A 13,715-nucleotide genomic window follows, 5' to 3' on the forward strand; every position below is an offset into this window, starting at 1 on the left:
TGCCTCCTAGGATCTCTTAATCAAGTAAAGTGATGAGATACCCAGCATAAGATCCAAAAATGAAAGTGATAACTTTTATGAGAGGGACAAATGGAAGGCATGAATGAAATACTGCTGGACTTTAAAGGCAAATAAGATCCAGTTCTAGATGAGTGTGGGGAGTATGAAATGAAGAAAGCTTTACGGAAGGAGTGGCATTTAAGTGGAGACTGAATAATTGATAGGATTTTACTCTTCAGAGATTGGGAAGGTGAAGGGGACTCCCTACCAAGGGAACTGCAACAGAATAAACTCAGGGGCAAGTAACTTAGGGTAAGGCAGTGAGAGGAATGTTTCAAGGAATTAAGTTCGAGAGTTAAATTTTGTAGAATGTAGAGGACCTTGATTGTTACATTGAGGAATTTGAATTTGGTTCTATAGATAGCAAAGAACTGCTACAGTTTTGTAAGACTACAAATCCTATATAATAAAAAGGTGATATGCAAATTGACTCTAACAGCAGAACCACTGGGAATGACTGGTCACTATGACACACACTGACCACCAGGGGGCAGATGCTCAATGCTGCCCTCTGGTGGTCAGTGTGCTCCCACAGGGGGAGCTCTGCTCAGCCACAAGCCAGGCTGATGGCTGCCAGCACGGCAATGGTGGTGGGAGCCTCCCCCACCTCCTCAGCAGCGCTAAGGATGTCTGACTGCAGCTTAGGCCTGCTCCCTGCTGGCAAGTGGACATCCCCTGAGGGCTCCCAGGCTTCCAGAGGGATGTTTGACTGCCAGCTTAGGCCCAATCCCCCGGGGAGCAGGCCTAAGCCAGCAGGTGGTCATCCCCCAAGGGGTCCCAGACTGTGAGAGGGCACAGGCTTGGCTGAGGGACCCCCCTGCAAGTGCACATATTTTTTTGCACCGGGCCTCTAGTGTAGAATATAAAAGTTAGGACCTTTTATTTTATTTTCTTTATTTTTATTGTTGACACGATTACAGATGTCACAATTTCCCCTTCCCCATTGCCTTCCACTCAGCCCACATCCCTCTTTCCCTCTGGCCATCATAACACTGTTGTTGGTGTCTATGTGTTATGCATATATGTATTTTCTTTGGCTAATCCTTTCACCTCTTTCATCTAATCCACTCCTCCTCCTGCCCCTCTGACTGTTGTATCCATGCCTCTGGACCTAATTTGTTTGTCAGTTTATTTTGTTCATTAGATTATACATATAAGTGAGCTCATACAGTATTCATCTTTCTCTGATTTGGTAATTTCACTTAGCATAACAATCTCCAGGTCAGTTGATTCTGTCACAAGACTTAAGAGTTTCTTCTTTTTTTTATGGCCACTTAGTATTCCATTGTGAAAATATAGTACACCCTTTTTTACCCACTCATCTATTGAAGGGTACTTTGGATCTTTCCAGATCTTAGCTATTGTATATTGTGCTGCAATGAATATAGGGGTGCATATATTCCTTCTGATTGGTGTTTCCATATTCCTAGGATATATTCCCAGAAGTGGGGTTACTGGGTCAAAAGGCAGTTCCCATTTTAATTTTTGAGGAAATACCACACTGTTTTCCACAGTGACTGCACCAGTCTGCATTCTCACCAGCAGCACTAATGTTCCCTTTCCTCCACATTCTGGTCAGCACTTGTTCTTTGTTGATTTATTGGTGGTAGCCATTTTGGCAGGTGTGAGGTGATATCTCATTGTGGTTTTAATTTGCATCTCTCTGATGATTAGTGACGATCATTTTTTCATATGTCTCTTGGCCATTTGTATGTCCTCTTTGGAGAACTGTCTATTCAGGTCCTTTGCCCATTTTTAAATTGGATTGTTTGTCTTCCTGGTGTTTAGTTGTATAAGTTCTTTGTATATATTGGAGATTAACCCCTTATCAGATGTTCTCCCATATAGTGGGTTCCCTTTTCATTTATTTTAAAATATATTTTATTGATTTTTTACAGAGAGGAAGGGAGAGGGATAGAGAGTTAGAAACATCGATGAGAAAGAAACATCGATCAGCTGCCTCCTGCACACCTCCTACTGGGGATGTGCCCGCAACCAAGGTACATGCCCTTATCTGGAATCGAACCTGGGACCTTTCGGTCCGCAGGCTGACGCTCTACCCACTAAGCCAAACCAGTCAGGCTCCCTTTTCATTTTGATGGTGGTTTCTTTTGCTGTGCAGAAGCTTTTTATTTTGATGTAGTCCCATTTGTTTATTTCTCCTTAGTTTTCTTTACCCTAGACAGTGGTCGGCAAACTCATTAGTCAACAGAGCCAAATATCAACAGTACAACGTGCATTGTTATTAACTTAATTAGGGTACTCCTAAGGCTTAGGAAGAGCCACACTCAAGGGGCCAAAGAGCCGCATGTGGCTCGCGAGCCACAGTTTGCCGACCACGGCCCTAAGAAATGTATCCGCAAACATATTGCTACAAAAAATGTCCTAGATTTTGCATCGTTTCTTCTAAGATTTTTATGGCTTCATGTCTTACATTTAAGTCTTTTATCCACTTTGAGTTTATTCTTGTGTATGGTGTAATTTTTCCAACATCTTTTATTGAAAAGACTGTCTTTACTCCATTTTATGTTCTTGCCTCTTTTGTCAAATATTAATTGACCATAAAGGCATGGGTTTATTTCTGGACTCTCTGTTCTGTTTCATTGATCTGTATGCCTGTTTTTATGCCAGTACCATGCTGTTTTGATTGATACGCTTTTGTAATATAGTTTGATATCAGATATTGTGATCCTTCCAACTTAATTCTTCTTTTTCAAGTTTGCTGAGGCTATTCTGAAATTTTTTTAGGTTCCATATAAATTTTTGGGATATTGGTTCTAAATCTGTGTAATATGCCTTTGTATTTTAATAGTAATTGTGTTGAATCTATAGATTGCTTTGGGTATTATGGACTTTTTAATGATGCTAATTCTTGCATTCTATGAGTAAGGTATACAGGGTTCTACTTATTTGTATCTTCCTCAATTTCTTTCTTCAATGTCTTATACTTTTATGAGTACAGGTCTTTTACCTACCTAGTTAAATTTATTCCTAGGTACCTTATCTTATATTTATAATAGCAAGTGATGTTGTTTTCTTTTCTTTATTTATTTACTTATTTATTTAGTTAGTTAGTTGTCTAAAGTTTTACATATGTCTCTTTTTTCCCCCAGTTGACCCCCCCAACCATTCCCACCCTGGGCAAGCCTCCACTGCCCAGTGTCTGTGTCCGTTGGTCATGCTAATTTGCATGCATACAAGTCCTTTGGTTACTTTCTAACCTCACCACCTCCCCTGCCATTTGTCTCTGGATCTATTTTTATTCATCAAATTATGTTGATCATTATATCCCACATATGAGTGAGATCATATGATATTTTATTTTTCTACAACTGGCTTATTCTGCTTAGCATAATGCTCTCCAGTTCCAACCATGCTGTTGCAAATGGTAAAAGTTCCTTCTTTTTTTATAGCGGCATAGTATTCCATTGTGTACATGTACCATAGTTTTTTAATCCACTCATCTGCTGATGGGCACTGAAGTTGTTTCCAAATCTTAACTATTGTAAATTGTGCTGCTATGAATATAGGGGTGCATATATCCTTTCTAGTTGATGTTTCTGGTTTCGTGGGATGTAGTCCTAGAAGTGGGATTACTGGGTGAAATGGGAGTTCCATTTTTAACTTTTTGAGGAAATTCCATATTGTCTTCCACAGTGGCTGCACCAGTCTGCATTCCCAACAGCAGTGCAGGAGTGTTCCTTTTTGTCTACATCCTTGCCAGCACTTGTCATTTGTTGATTTGTTGATTATAGCCATTCTGAAAGGTGTGAGATGGTACCTCATTGTTATTTTGATTTTCATCTCTTAGATTATTAGTGACTTTCGGCATGTTTTCATATGCCTCTCGGCCTTCTGTATGTCCTCTTCCAAAAAGTGTCTACTTAGGTCCGTTGCCCATTTTTTTATTGGATCGTTTATCTTCCTTTTGTTACGTTGTATAAGTTCTCTCTAAATTTTGGATATTAAACCCTTATCTGAAATAGCATTGGCAAATATGTTCTTCCATGCAGTGGTCTTTATTGTTGTATTGTTGATGGTTTCTTTTGCTGTGCAGAAGCTTTTTATTTTGACATAGTCCCATTGGTTAATTTTCCCCTTAGTCTCCATTGGCCTGGGACAGGGGTGGGCAATCCATGACAAACATGTCACGCCAGTAACTTTTGCTGGCACGCGAAACCCTCTCTTATAATCTTCCATTTATAATTTTTGTGAACATTTGAATGACTTAAATGTTATATTACAAGGAACTGGCAAGACACTTGATGTTATGTTTGGTTACATAAAGGCTTTTGAAAAGAAACTGGAAGTCTTTAAGAGGTATGTGGATGGTGAGAGATTTAGATATTTCCCAAACCTCAAGAGGCACATCAAAGACCTCCCAAAAGATGACAGAACATGTTTTCATATGTCTCTTGGCTTTCTGGATGTCCTCTTTTGAAAAGTGTCTATTTAGGTCCTTTGCCCATTTTTTGATTGGATTGTTTATCTTCCTTTTGTTAAGTTGTATGAGTTCCCTATAAATGTTGGAGATCAAACCCTTATCAGTGATAACATTGGAAAATATGTTCTCCCATGTAGTGGGCTTTCTTCTTTTTTGATGGTTTCTTTTGCTGTGCAGAAGCTTTCTATTTTGATGTCGTCCCATTTGTTTATTTTCTCTTTAGTTTCCATTGCCTTAGGAGCAGTATCAGTGAAGAAATTGCTTTGGCATATGTCTGAGATTTTGTTGCCTTTGGATTCCTCTAGTATTTTTATGGTTTCCTGTCTTACATTTAAGTCCTTTATCCATTTTGAGTTTATTTTCGTGTATGGTGTAAGTTGGTGGTCTAGTTTCATTTTTTTTTTGCATGTATCTGTCCAATTTTCCCAACACCATTTATTGAAGAGACTGTCTTGACTCCATTGTATGTTCTTGCCTCCTTTGTCAAATATTAATTGAGCATATTGGTTCGGGTCAATTTCTAGGTTCTCTATTCTATTCCATTGATCTATATGTCTGTTCTTGTGTAGTTTTGAGAACAGTGGCTTTGTAATACAGCTTGATATCAGGTGTTGAGATCGGAGAGATGCAAATCAAAACAACAATAAGGTATCATCTCACACCTGTCAGATTGGCTATCATCAACAAATCAACCAACGACAGGTGCTGAAGAGGATGTGGAGAAAAGGGAACACTTGTGCACTGCTGGTGGGGATGCAGACTGGTTCAGCCACTATGGAAGACAGTATGGAGTTTCCTCAAAAAGTTAAAAATGGAACTCCCATTTGACCCAGGGATCCCACTTCTAGGAATATATCCCAAGAAACCAGAAACACAAATCAGAAAGGTATATGCATCCCTATATTCATAGCAGCACAATTTACCATAGCGAAGATCTGGAAACAGCCGAAGTGCCCATGAGCAGATGAATGGATTCAAAAACTATGGTACATCTACATGATGGAATACTATGCTGCTGTAAAAAAGAAGGACTTCTTACCATTTGCAACAGCATGGATGGAACTGGAGAGCATTATCTTAAGTGAAATAAGCCAGTCAATGAAAGAAAAATACCACATGATTTCACTCATTTATGGATAATAAAGACCATTATAAACTGATGAACAAAAATAGATACAGAGGCAGAGAAGCATTGAACAGACTGTCAAACTACAGCAGGAAGGCCATCGAGGGTTTGGGGGCGGGAGTGGGGGGTAAGAGATCAACTGAAGGACTTGTATGCCTGCATATAAGCACAACCAATGGACACAAGCCACTGGGGGGAGGGTAGGGGAGGCCAGGGGAAATTCAATTGGGGGGTAGGGGGGAAAGAAGTCATATGTAATACTCTTTGTAATACTTTAAGCAATAAAAAAGATGACAGAACAGACTGTCAAAGCCTTCAAAAGCTGTTTTTAAACATCATCGAGTCAACTATTCAGTAGTTCTTCTCAAGATTTGTGAAATTCAGAGAGCTGGAAGAGACAGCAAAATTCATGAGGTTTCCAGACAGCATGAAACTGGAGGAACTAAATTTACAAAGGTTTTCATGGATAGATATGGCTGACTTTGAAATGCAGTTGATTGAATTTCAGAGTAGCTCAATTTGGAAGCAGAAATTTATTGACCTTAGAGTTGACTTGGAAAACATTGAAAGAAAGCGAGACAGGAATACCAGAGAAAAGTGTCGAAAATGAACTATTGAGGACTTGGAATGTCATTCCAGAAAATTTTTTCTGTTTAAAAAACTTTGCAACATCATTACTCTCCATGTTTTCATCCACATACGCTTGTGAATCTTTGTTCTCAGTGATGAATTTTGTTAAGTCTCGTAATAGGAGTAGCCTGACGAATGAAAGTAGTAGCTCATGCATATCTCTGAAGGTCACGAAATATAAACCTGATGTAAAATCTCTGTCATCAGTGTTGCAGCAGCAAAAGTCCCACTGATAATATCAAATGGAGTCATAAAGTTTTCTGTCAGACTATCAGTGTACATGTATACATTAAAAATAAATGTATTTTTCGTCATCATATACTGTGTTTTTGTCGCTCGAATGAATTTTATTATTTCTTCAACGTTCTTCACATACGTACACCTTAAGAGATATCAAGTAGTTGTAACATGTTCTCAAAAAATTAGGGTTGGAATGCAGAAGAATTTTGAGTCAGAGATTTTGCTGGTTTTGGCACGCACTCACAGAAAGGTTGCCCACCCCTGGCCTAGGAGCTGTGTCAGTAAAAATATTGCTACAACATATGTCTGCAATTTGTCTGCCTATGGAGACTTGTAGGATTTTTATGGTTTCCTATCTTACATTTAAGTCCTTTAGCCATTTTGAGTTTGTTTTTGTGTGTGGTGTGAGTTGGTGATCTACTTTCAGTTTTTGCATGTATCTGACCAAATTTCCCAGCACCATTTATTAAAGAGACTGTTTTGACTCCATTGTATGCTTTTGCCTCCTTTGTTAAACATTAATTGAGTATAATGGCTTGGGTCAACTTCTGGGTTTTGTATTCTGTTCCATTGGTCTATATGTCTGTTCTTGTACCAGTACTAGGCAGTTTTGAGAACTGTGGCTTTGTAATATAGCTTGATATCTGGTATTGTGATCCGTCAAACTTTGTTCTTCTTTCTCAGGATACCTGTGGTCTTTATTTTATTCCAGATGAATTTTTGGAGAGTTTGTTCTAGATCTTTGAAATATGCCATTGGTATATTAATGGGGATTGAATTGAACTGGTAGATTGCTTTGGGTACTATAGACATTTTATTGATGTTGATTCTACCAATCCATGAACATGCGATGTTCTTCTATTTGTTATGTCTTCCTCTATCTCTTTTTTTCAATGTCTTTTAGTTTTCCCAATTCAGGTCTTTTACCTCCTTAGTTATGTTTATTCCTAAGTATCTTAATTTTTTTTGGTGCAATGGTAAATGGGATTTTTTTTTTTTTAGTTTCTCTTTCTGTGAGTTCATTATTTGTGTATAAAAAGGCCATAGATTTCTGGGTGTTAATTTTGTGTACTACTACATTGCCAAATTCATTTATTAGGTCTAGTAAGTTTTTTGATGGAGTCTTTTGTTTCTATGTACAGTATCATGTCATCTGTGAATAAGGACAGTTTTACTTCTTTTCCAATTTGGGTGCCTTTGATTTCTTCTTCTTGTCTGATCACTATGGCTAGCACTTCCAGTACTATATTGATCAGGAGTGGTGAAAATGGGCAACCCTGTCTTGTTCCCATTCTCAGGGGAAATGAGTTTAGTTTTTGCCCATTGAATATGATGTTGGGTGTAGGTTTGTCATATTAGGCTTCTATTATGTTGAGGCATGATCCTTGTATTCCCACTTTGCTGAGAGTTTTTATCAAGAAAGGGTGCTGGATTTTTTCAAATGTTTTTTTCTGCATTGATTGATATGATTATGTGATTTTTGTCTCTCAGTTTGTTTATGTGATATATCACATTTATTGACTTATGGATATTGTACCATCCTTGCATCCCTGGAATAAATCCCACTTGGTCATAGTGTATGATATTTCTAATGTATTGCTAAATCCGATTTGCTAGAATTTTGTTGAGGATTTTAGCATCTATGGTAATCAAGGATATTGGCCTGTAGTTCTCTTTTTTGTGGTTTCTTTGTATGGTTTTGGAATTAGGGTATTCTGGCTTCACTGAAAGAGCTTGGAAGTGTCCCTTCCTCTTGCATTTTTTGGAATAGTCTGTGGAGGATAGCTTTTATTTCTTCTTTGAATTTTTCGTAAAACTCCCCTGTGAAGCTGTCTGGCCCTGGGCTTTTGTTTGCTGGAAGTTTTTTTTAAGACTACCTCAATTTTCTCCTTAGTTATCAGTCTGTTGAGATTTTTTTTATTCTTCTTGGTTGAATTTTGAAAGGTCATATTTTTCTAGGAATATGTCCATTTCCTCTTGGTTGTTTAGTTTGTTAGAATAGAGTTGTTCATAATAGTTTTTTATGATCCTTTGTATTTCTGTGGGGTCTGTTGTTATTTTGCCTCTTTCATTTCTGATTTTGTTTATTTGGGTACTCTCTCTCTTTGCTTCTTAGTGACCCTGGCTAGAGGTTCATCAATCTTGTTTATCCTTTCAAAGAACCAGCTCTTGGTTTCATCATTGATCTTTTGTACTTTTTTTATGTCATTTATTTCTGGTCTGATCTTTATTATTTCCTACCTTCTGCTTACTCTGGGCTTTTCCTGTTGCTCTCTTTCTAATTATTTCTAATTCTCATTATCTAGCTGTAGAGTTAGATAATGCATTACTGCTTTTATTTGTTTTTTGAGATAGTCTTGTAGAGCTATGGACTTCCCTCTCAGGACTGCTTTTACTGTGTCCCGTAGGTTTTGGATTGTTGTGTTTTGATTGTCATTGGTTTCCAGGATATTTTTTAATTTCTTTTTTTATCTCTTTGGTAACCCAATAATTGTTTAATGGCATGCTATTGGGCCTCCAAGTGTTTGAATTTTTTAGTTGTTTTTATTGTAGTTGATTTCTAATATTATGTCATAGTGGTCTGAGAAGATTATTGATATGTTTTCAATCTATTTGAATTTGGAGAGACTTTGCCTGTGCTCCAATATGTGGTCTGTCTTTAAAAATGTCCCATGTATACTTGTGAAGACTGTATATTTTGTAGCTTTGAGGTGAAATGTCCTGTAGATGTCAATTAAGTCCATCTGATCTAATGAGTCACTTAGATCACTTAGAAATAGATTGCTATTTCTTTGCTGATTTTTTTTTGTCTAGAGGGTTTATCCAGTGATGTCAGTGGGGTATTAAAATCCCGTACTATGATTGTATTGTTGTCGATCTCTCCCTTAATTTCTTCCAGAATTTTTTTAATGTATTTGGGTGCTCTTGCAATGGGTGCGTAAGTGTTTACCAGAGTTCTTTCCTGTTGTTGTATTGATCCCTTTAGTATTGTGAAGTGGCCTTCCTTATCTCACGGCCTTCACTTTGAGGTCTGTTTTCTCAAATATAAGTATTGCTACCCCAGCTTTTTTTTTCATTTCCATTTGCCTGAAAGATATTTTTCCATCATTTCACTTTCAGTATGTGTGAGTCCTTTGTTCTGAGGTGGGTCTCTTGCATATGAGTCATATTTTCTTATCCATTCAGCCATTTGATGTCTTTTGATTGGCACATTTAGTATATTTATGTTTAAATTTATTATTGATAGGTAATTTTTTGTGGCCATTTTTATTTTTTGTGCCTGTGTGTCGTTCCCCCCCCCCCTGCCCCGCCTTTTTCTTCTTTTTACAACAGTCCCATTAGCATTTCTTGCATTGCTGGCTTGGTATTGATAAACTCTCTTAGTTTTTTTTTTTTTTTAATTTGTCTGTGAAGCTCCTTATTTCCCCTTCAATTTTGAATGATAGCCTTGCTGGATAGAGTATTCTTAGATTCAGTCCCTTGCTTTACATTACTTTGTATACTTCATTCCATTCCCTTCTTACCTGAAGTGTTTCTGTTGACAAATCATTTGATACTGGTAATCTAATGGGATACACTTTATAGGTAACTCTCTGTTTCTCTCTTGCAGCCCTTAAGATTCTCTCTTTGTCATTAATATTTGCAATTGTAATTACAATGTGACTTGGGGTGGGTCATTTGGGGTTCAACTTATTTGGAGATTTCTGTGCTTGTGTCACTTTTTTCTTCCCCGTATCCGGGGAGTTTTCTGTGAATATTTCTTCAAATAGGTTCTCTTATCCTTGCTGCTCTTCTTGTCCTTCTGCAACCCCTATTATATGTATGTTACTTCATTCACGTTGTCCCAAAGCTTCCTTAGGCTCTCCTCCTGCTTTCTATTTTTTTTCCCAGTTGCTGTTCAGATTGGGCTTGATTCTCTACCCTATCTTCTAGCTCACTAATTCAGTCCTCTACTTCTATTAGTGTACTGTTGGAACCTTCTATCATGTGTTTTATTATAGCTATATCACTTTTGATTTCTTCTTGATTCTTACATAGGTTGTTGATTTTCTTGTCCATCTGGTTTATGATCTGAATTCTTTTTCTAACATATTGCATGCCTCTGTTTCATTTAGTTCCTGTGGCATGGTGGTGGGGGGGTGATTTCTCCTTTTCTTTCCTTTGGGGAATGCTTTTTGTTTCCCCATTTTACTGCCGTTGAAGGGTCCGATCACCGAGTTGCGCTGGACCTAAGCTCTGCGGCAGGCTTGGCAGGAGTGTGGCATACCCTAACAGTCAAAGGCAGGCTCAGGCTATTGGGAGGCCCAGCCACACAGGTCGGCGGAAGCTCTGCGTGCACCATGAGTCAGGGTCTGGCTCAGGTGCCCAGGAGATGTGGCCATTGATAGTCAGTGGCCGGCTGGGGCTTCTGTGAGAGCTGGCCAGTGGGAGTCATGGATACTAACATTCAGGACTGGCTCGAGTGCCCAGGAGATATGGCCATTGATAGTCAGGGACCTGCTGATGTGTCCATGAGATATGGCCAATGGGGGCCATGGATGCCAACAGTCAGGACCGGCTCGGGTGCCCGGGAGGTGCTGCTGGTGAGAGTCATGCGTGGGCATATGCGCAGACAGTCAGTACTGGCTTGTGTGCCTGGGAGGCATGGCTGGAGGGAGCCCCATGTGCCCAAAGTCAGGCTGGCTCAGGTGCCTGGGAAGCGAGGCTAGCAGGGGCCCCACAAGCCTGGCCTGGGTGCCCAGGAGGCTCTGCCAGTGGGAGCCCTGTGCGCCAACAGTCAGGACTGGCTCAGGTGCCCAGGAGGCTTGGCCAGTGGGAGTCCCACATGCCAACAGTTAGGGCTGGCTTGGGTGCCCGGGAAGCCAGGCTGGTGGGAGCTCCGCTCACCCACAATCAAGGCTGGCTCAGGTGCCTGGGAAGCGCAGCCAGTGGGAGACCCTCATGTTGACAGTTTTGGTTGTCTTGGGTGCCTGGGAAGCACGGCCGGTGGGATCCCAGTGCGCTGACGGTCAAGAATGGCTTGAGTGCCCAGGAAGCATGGCCAGTGGGAGCCCCACGCACCTGGTTCAGGTTCCTAGGATGTGTGGCCAGTGCAAGCCCTGTACACCTGCCTCAGGTGCCCAGGAGCTGTGGCCAGCAGGAACCCGCATGCCAACAGTCAGGGCTGGCTTAAGTGCACTGGAGACCGTGGCCACTACAGTCCTGTGGGAGTCACACACTGACAGTTACGGGCCAGTGGGAGCCATACCTACCAACAGTCAGGGGTGGCTTGAGATGCATGTGACCTATATGCCCCAGCGGTGGGTAGGAGGGAGTGGAACACCCTCCAGGACACACTCACAGGAGCCTGAGATCAGGGTGGCTTGAGTCTCAGTGTCCGTTGGTCTGTAGTTATGGTAGCAGGTCTTTGTCCAGGGTGGCTATAGGGTTTCAGTTTTCATCTGAGGCTAGTCTGGGTGGTGGTGAGGCTGGGTTTCTAGTTACAGCAGCTCTGCCCTTCAAGATAGAGTGGTTTCTGTGCCAGCGCTGCCGCAGGGGAGTGCTTGGAGTGGTAGCAGGGGGTCCCCATCTGTGAGAGCCCAGAGATCCCAGTCTGCCAGCCCCAGAAAGTCTTGCAGGATCTAACTATCCCTCGCTTACAAACATACACACACACCACATGCCCACACACTCCCCCTTCGCTTCCTCACTCTCTCATACTCTCTTTCTCCTACTGGCTGCCATCTTCCTTCTCCTCTTTGAATTCTTTATATGACAAATTACTTGCCTCCATTTCATTTACTTCCTTTTCTAGTGATTCCTCCTTTTGTTTCCTTTGGGTATTGTTTCTTTGTCTCCCCATTTTTTCTGACCCTTTGAATTTGTTTCTATGTCTTAGATCAAACTGCTATGCCACCCAGGTTTTGGGGGTGGTCCTATGTAGTCAGTGTTTTGTGGGACCCAGTGGTGCTGTCTCTCAGATCTCCTGAGCTGGGTGTTCTAGGAAAGCCCCATACTTAAGTTATTTGGGTCCTCCTGATGTAGTTGTTTCTTGAATGTTATTGCCCCATTTGTGGATAGAGTCTCCTCACAGGTTGTCTGGCTATGGGGCTCACCCCTGACCTTGTTATGCAAGCTGTTGTGTATGTGCTTGGGGTCCCACCTCCCCTGGTGAGGGTTTCCTGTGAGGTCCCACTGGGGTGAGACTCACTGTGCTGTCCTGGAGTCCGCAACATGGGTGGCATGGGCCTCTGTGACCAGGAAGCTGTGGCGGGTTTGGCATGTGACTCACTATGGGGATCCAGAAGCCCATGGTGAGAGGTCAGTCCCTTGTGAGGTCCTGCTAGTGTGCAGCTCACTTCCTGCATCCAGGGTGGTATCCAAGGCCAGTCTGGGTGGTGGTGAGGCTGTGCTCATAGTTGTCGCTGCTCCACCTTCAAGATTGCATGCTTTCCCTGCCAGAGCCACACCCACCCTGGTAGTGCCTGTAGTGGTAGTAGGGCCTCTTTGTCCAGGAGAGCCTGATCTGCCAGTCCCGAGACTCCTGTGAGATCTAACTGTCCCTCACACACACACCCATACCAAAGATGTTCACATACTCCCCTCTCATTCCCTTACTGACTCACCCTCTCTCTCACTCCAGTCCTGCTGGCCACCATGTTTCTAATTGAAGGGAATACACTTTAAAACCACAATGAAATATCAGGTTACACTTATCAGAATGACTATCATAAATCAGTCCACAAACAAAAAGTATTGGAGAGTATGTGGAGAAAAGGGGACCCTCATGCACTGCTGGTGGGAATGCAGACTGGTGCAGCCACTGTGGAAATAGTGTGAAGGTTCATTGAAAAATTAAAAATGGAATTGCCTTATTAACTAGTAATTCCACTTCTGGGATGGACCTGGAGGGTATTATACAAAGTGAAGTAAGTCAGTGAGTGGAAGCCAAATACCATATGATTTTATTTATATGTGGAAACTAAACAACAATATAAACAAACAAAGAAAATTGAATCATACTCTTAGACACAGAGAAAAGACTGTTGGTTGCTAGATGGGAGAGGCGTTGGTGGACTTGGTGAAAGGTGATTGATTACTAAGTACAAAGTAGTAGTAAAAAATAGCCATGATGATATGGTAAAGTACAGCATTGGGAATATAGTCAATGATAATTGCAGTACCTATGTGTGGTGCTGGGTATGTACTAGAAATTTCAGGTGGAACACTCTGTAT

The 13,715-nt window shown here is 41.0% G+C and overlaps 1 protein-coding gene across 1 annotated transcript in view; it reads left to right on the top strand.

The window, feature by feature from the left end:
- The first annotated feature begins 10,933 nt into the window (after positions 1 to 10,933).
- Positions 10,934 to 13,715, top strand: part of MTMR8 (myotubularin related protein 8) — a 41,994-nt gene continuing 39,212 nt past the window's right edge. The window contains 1 exon segment of the mRNA XM_059678682.1: positions 10,934 to 11,083. Coding sequence (XP_059534665.1) covers positions 10,934 to 11,083 — 150 coding nt within the window.

The sequence above is a fragment of the Myotis daubentonii genome, chromosome X (assembly GCF_963259705.1).
Source record: "Myotis daubentonii chromosome X, mMyoDau2.1, whole genome shotgun sequence".
Lineage (NCBI taxonomy): Eukaryota > Metazoa > Chordata > Mammalia > Chiroptera > Vespertilionidae > Myotis > Myotis daubentonii.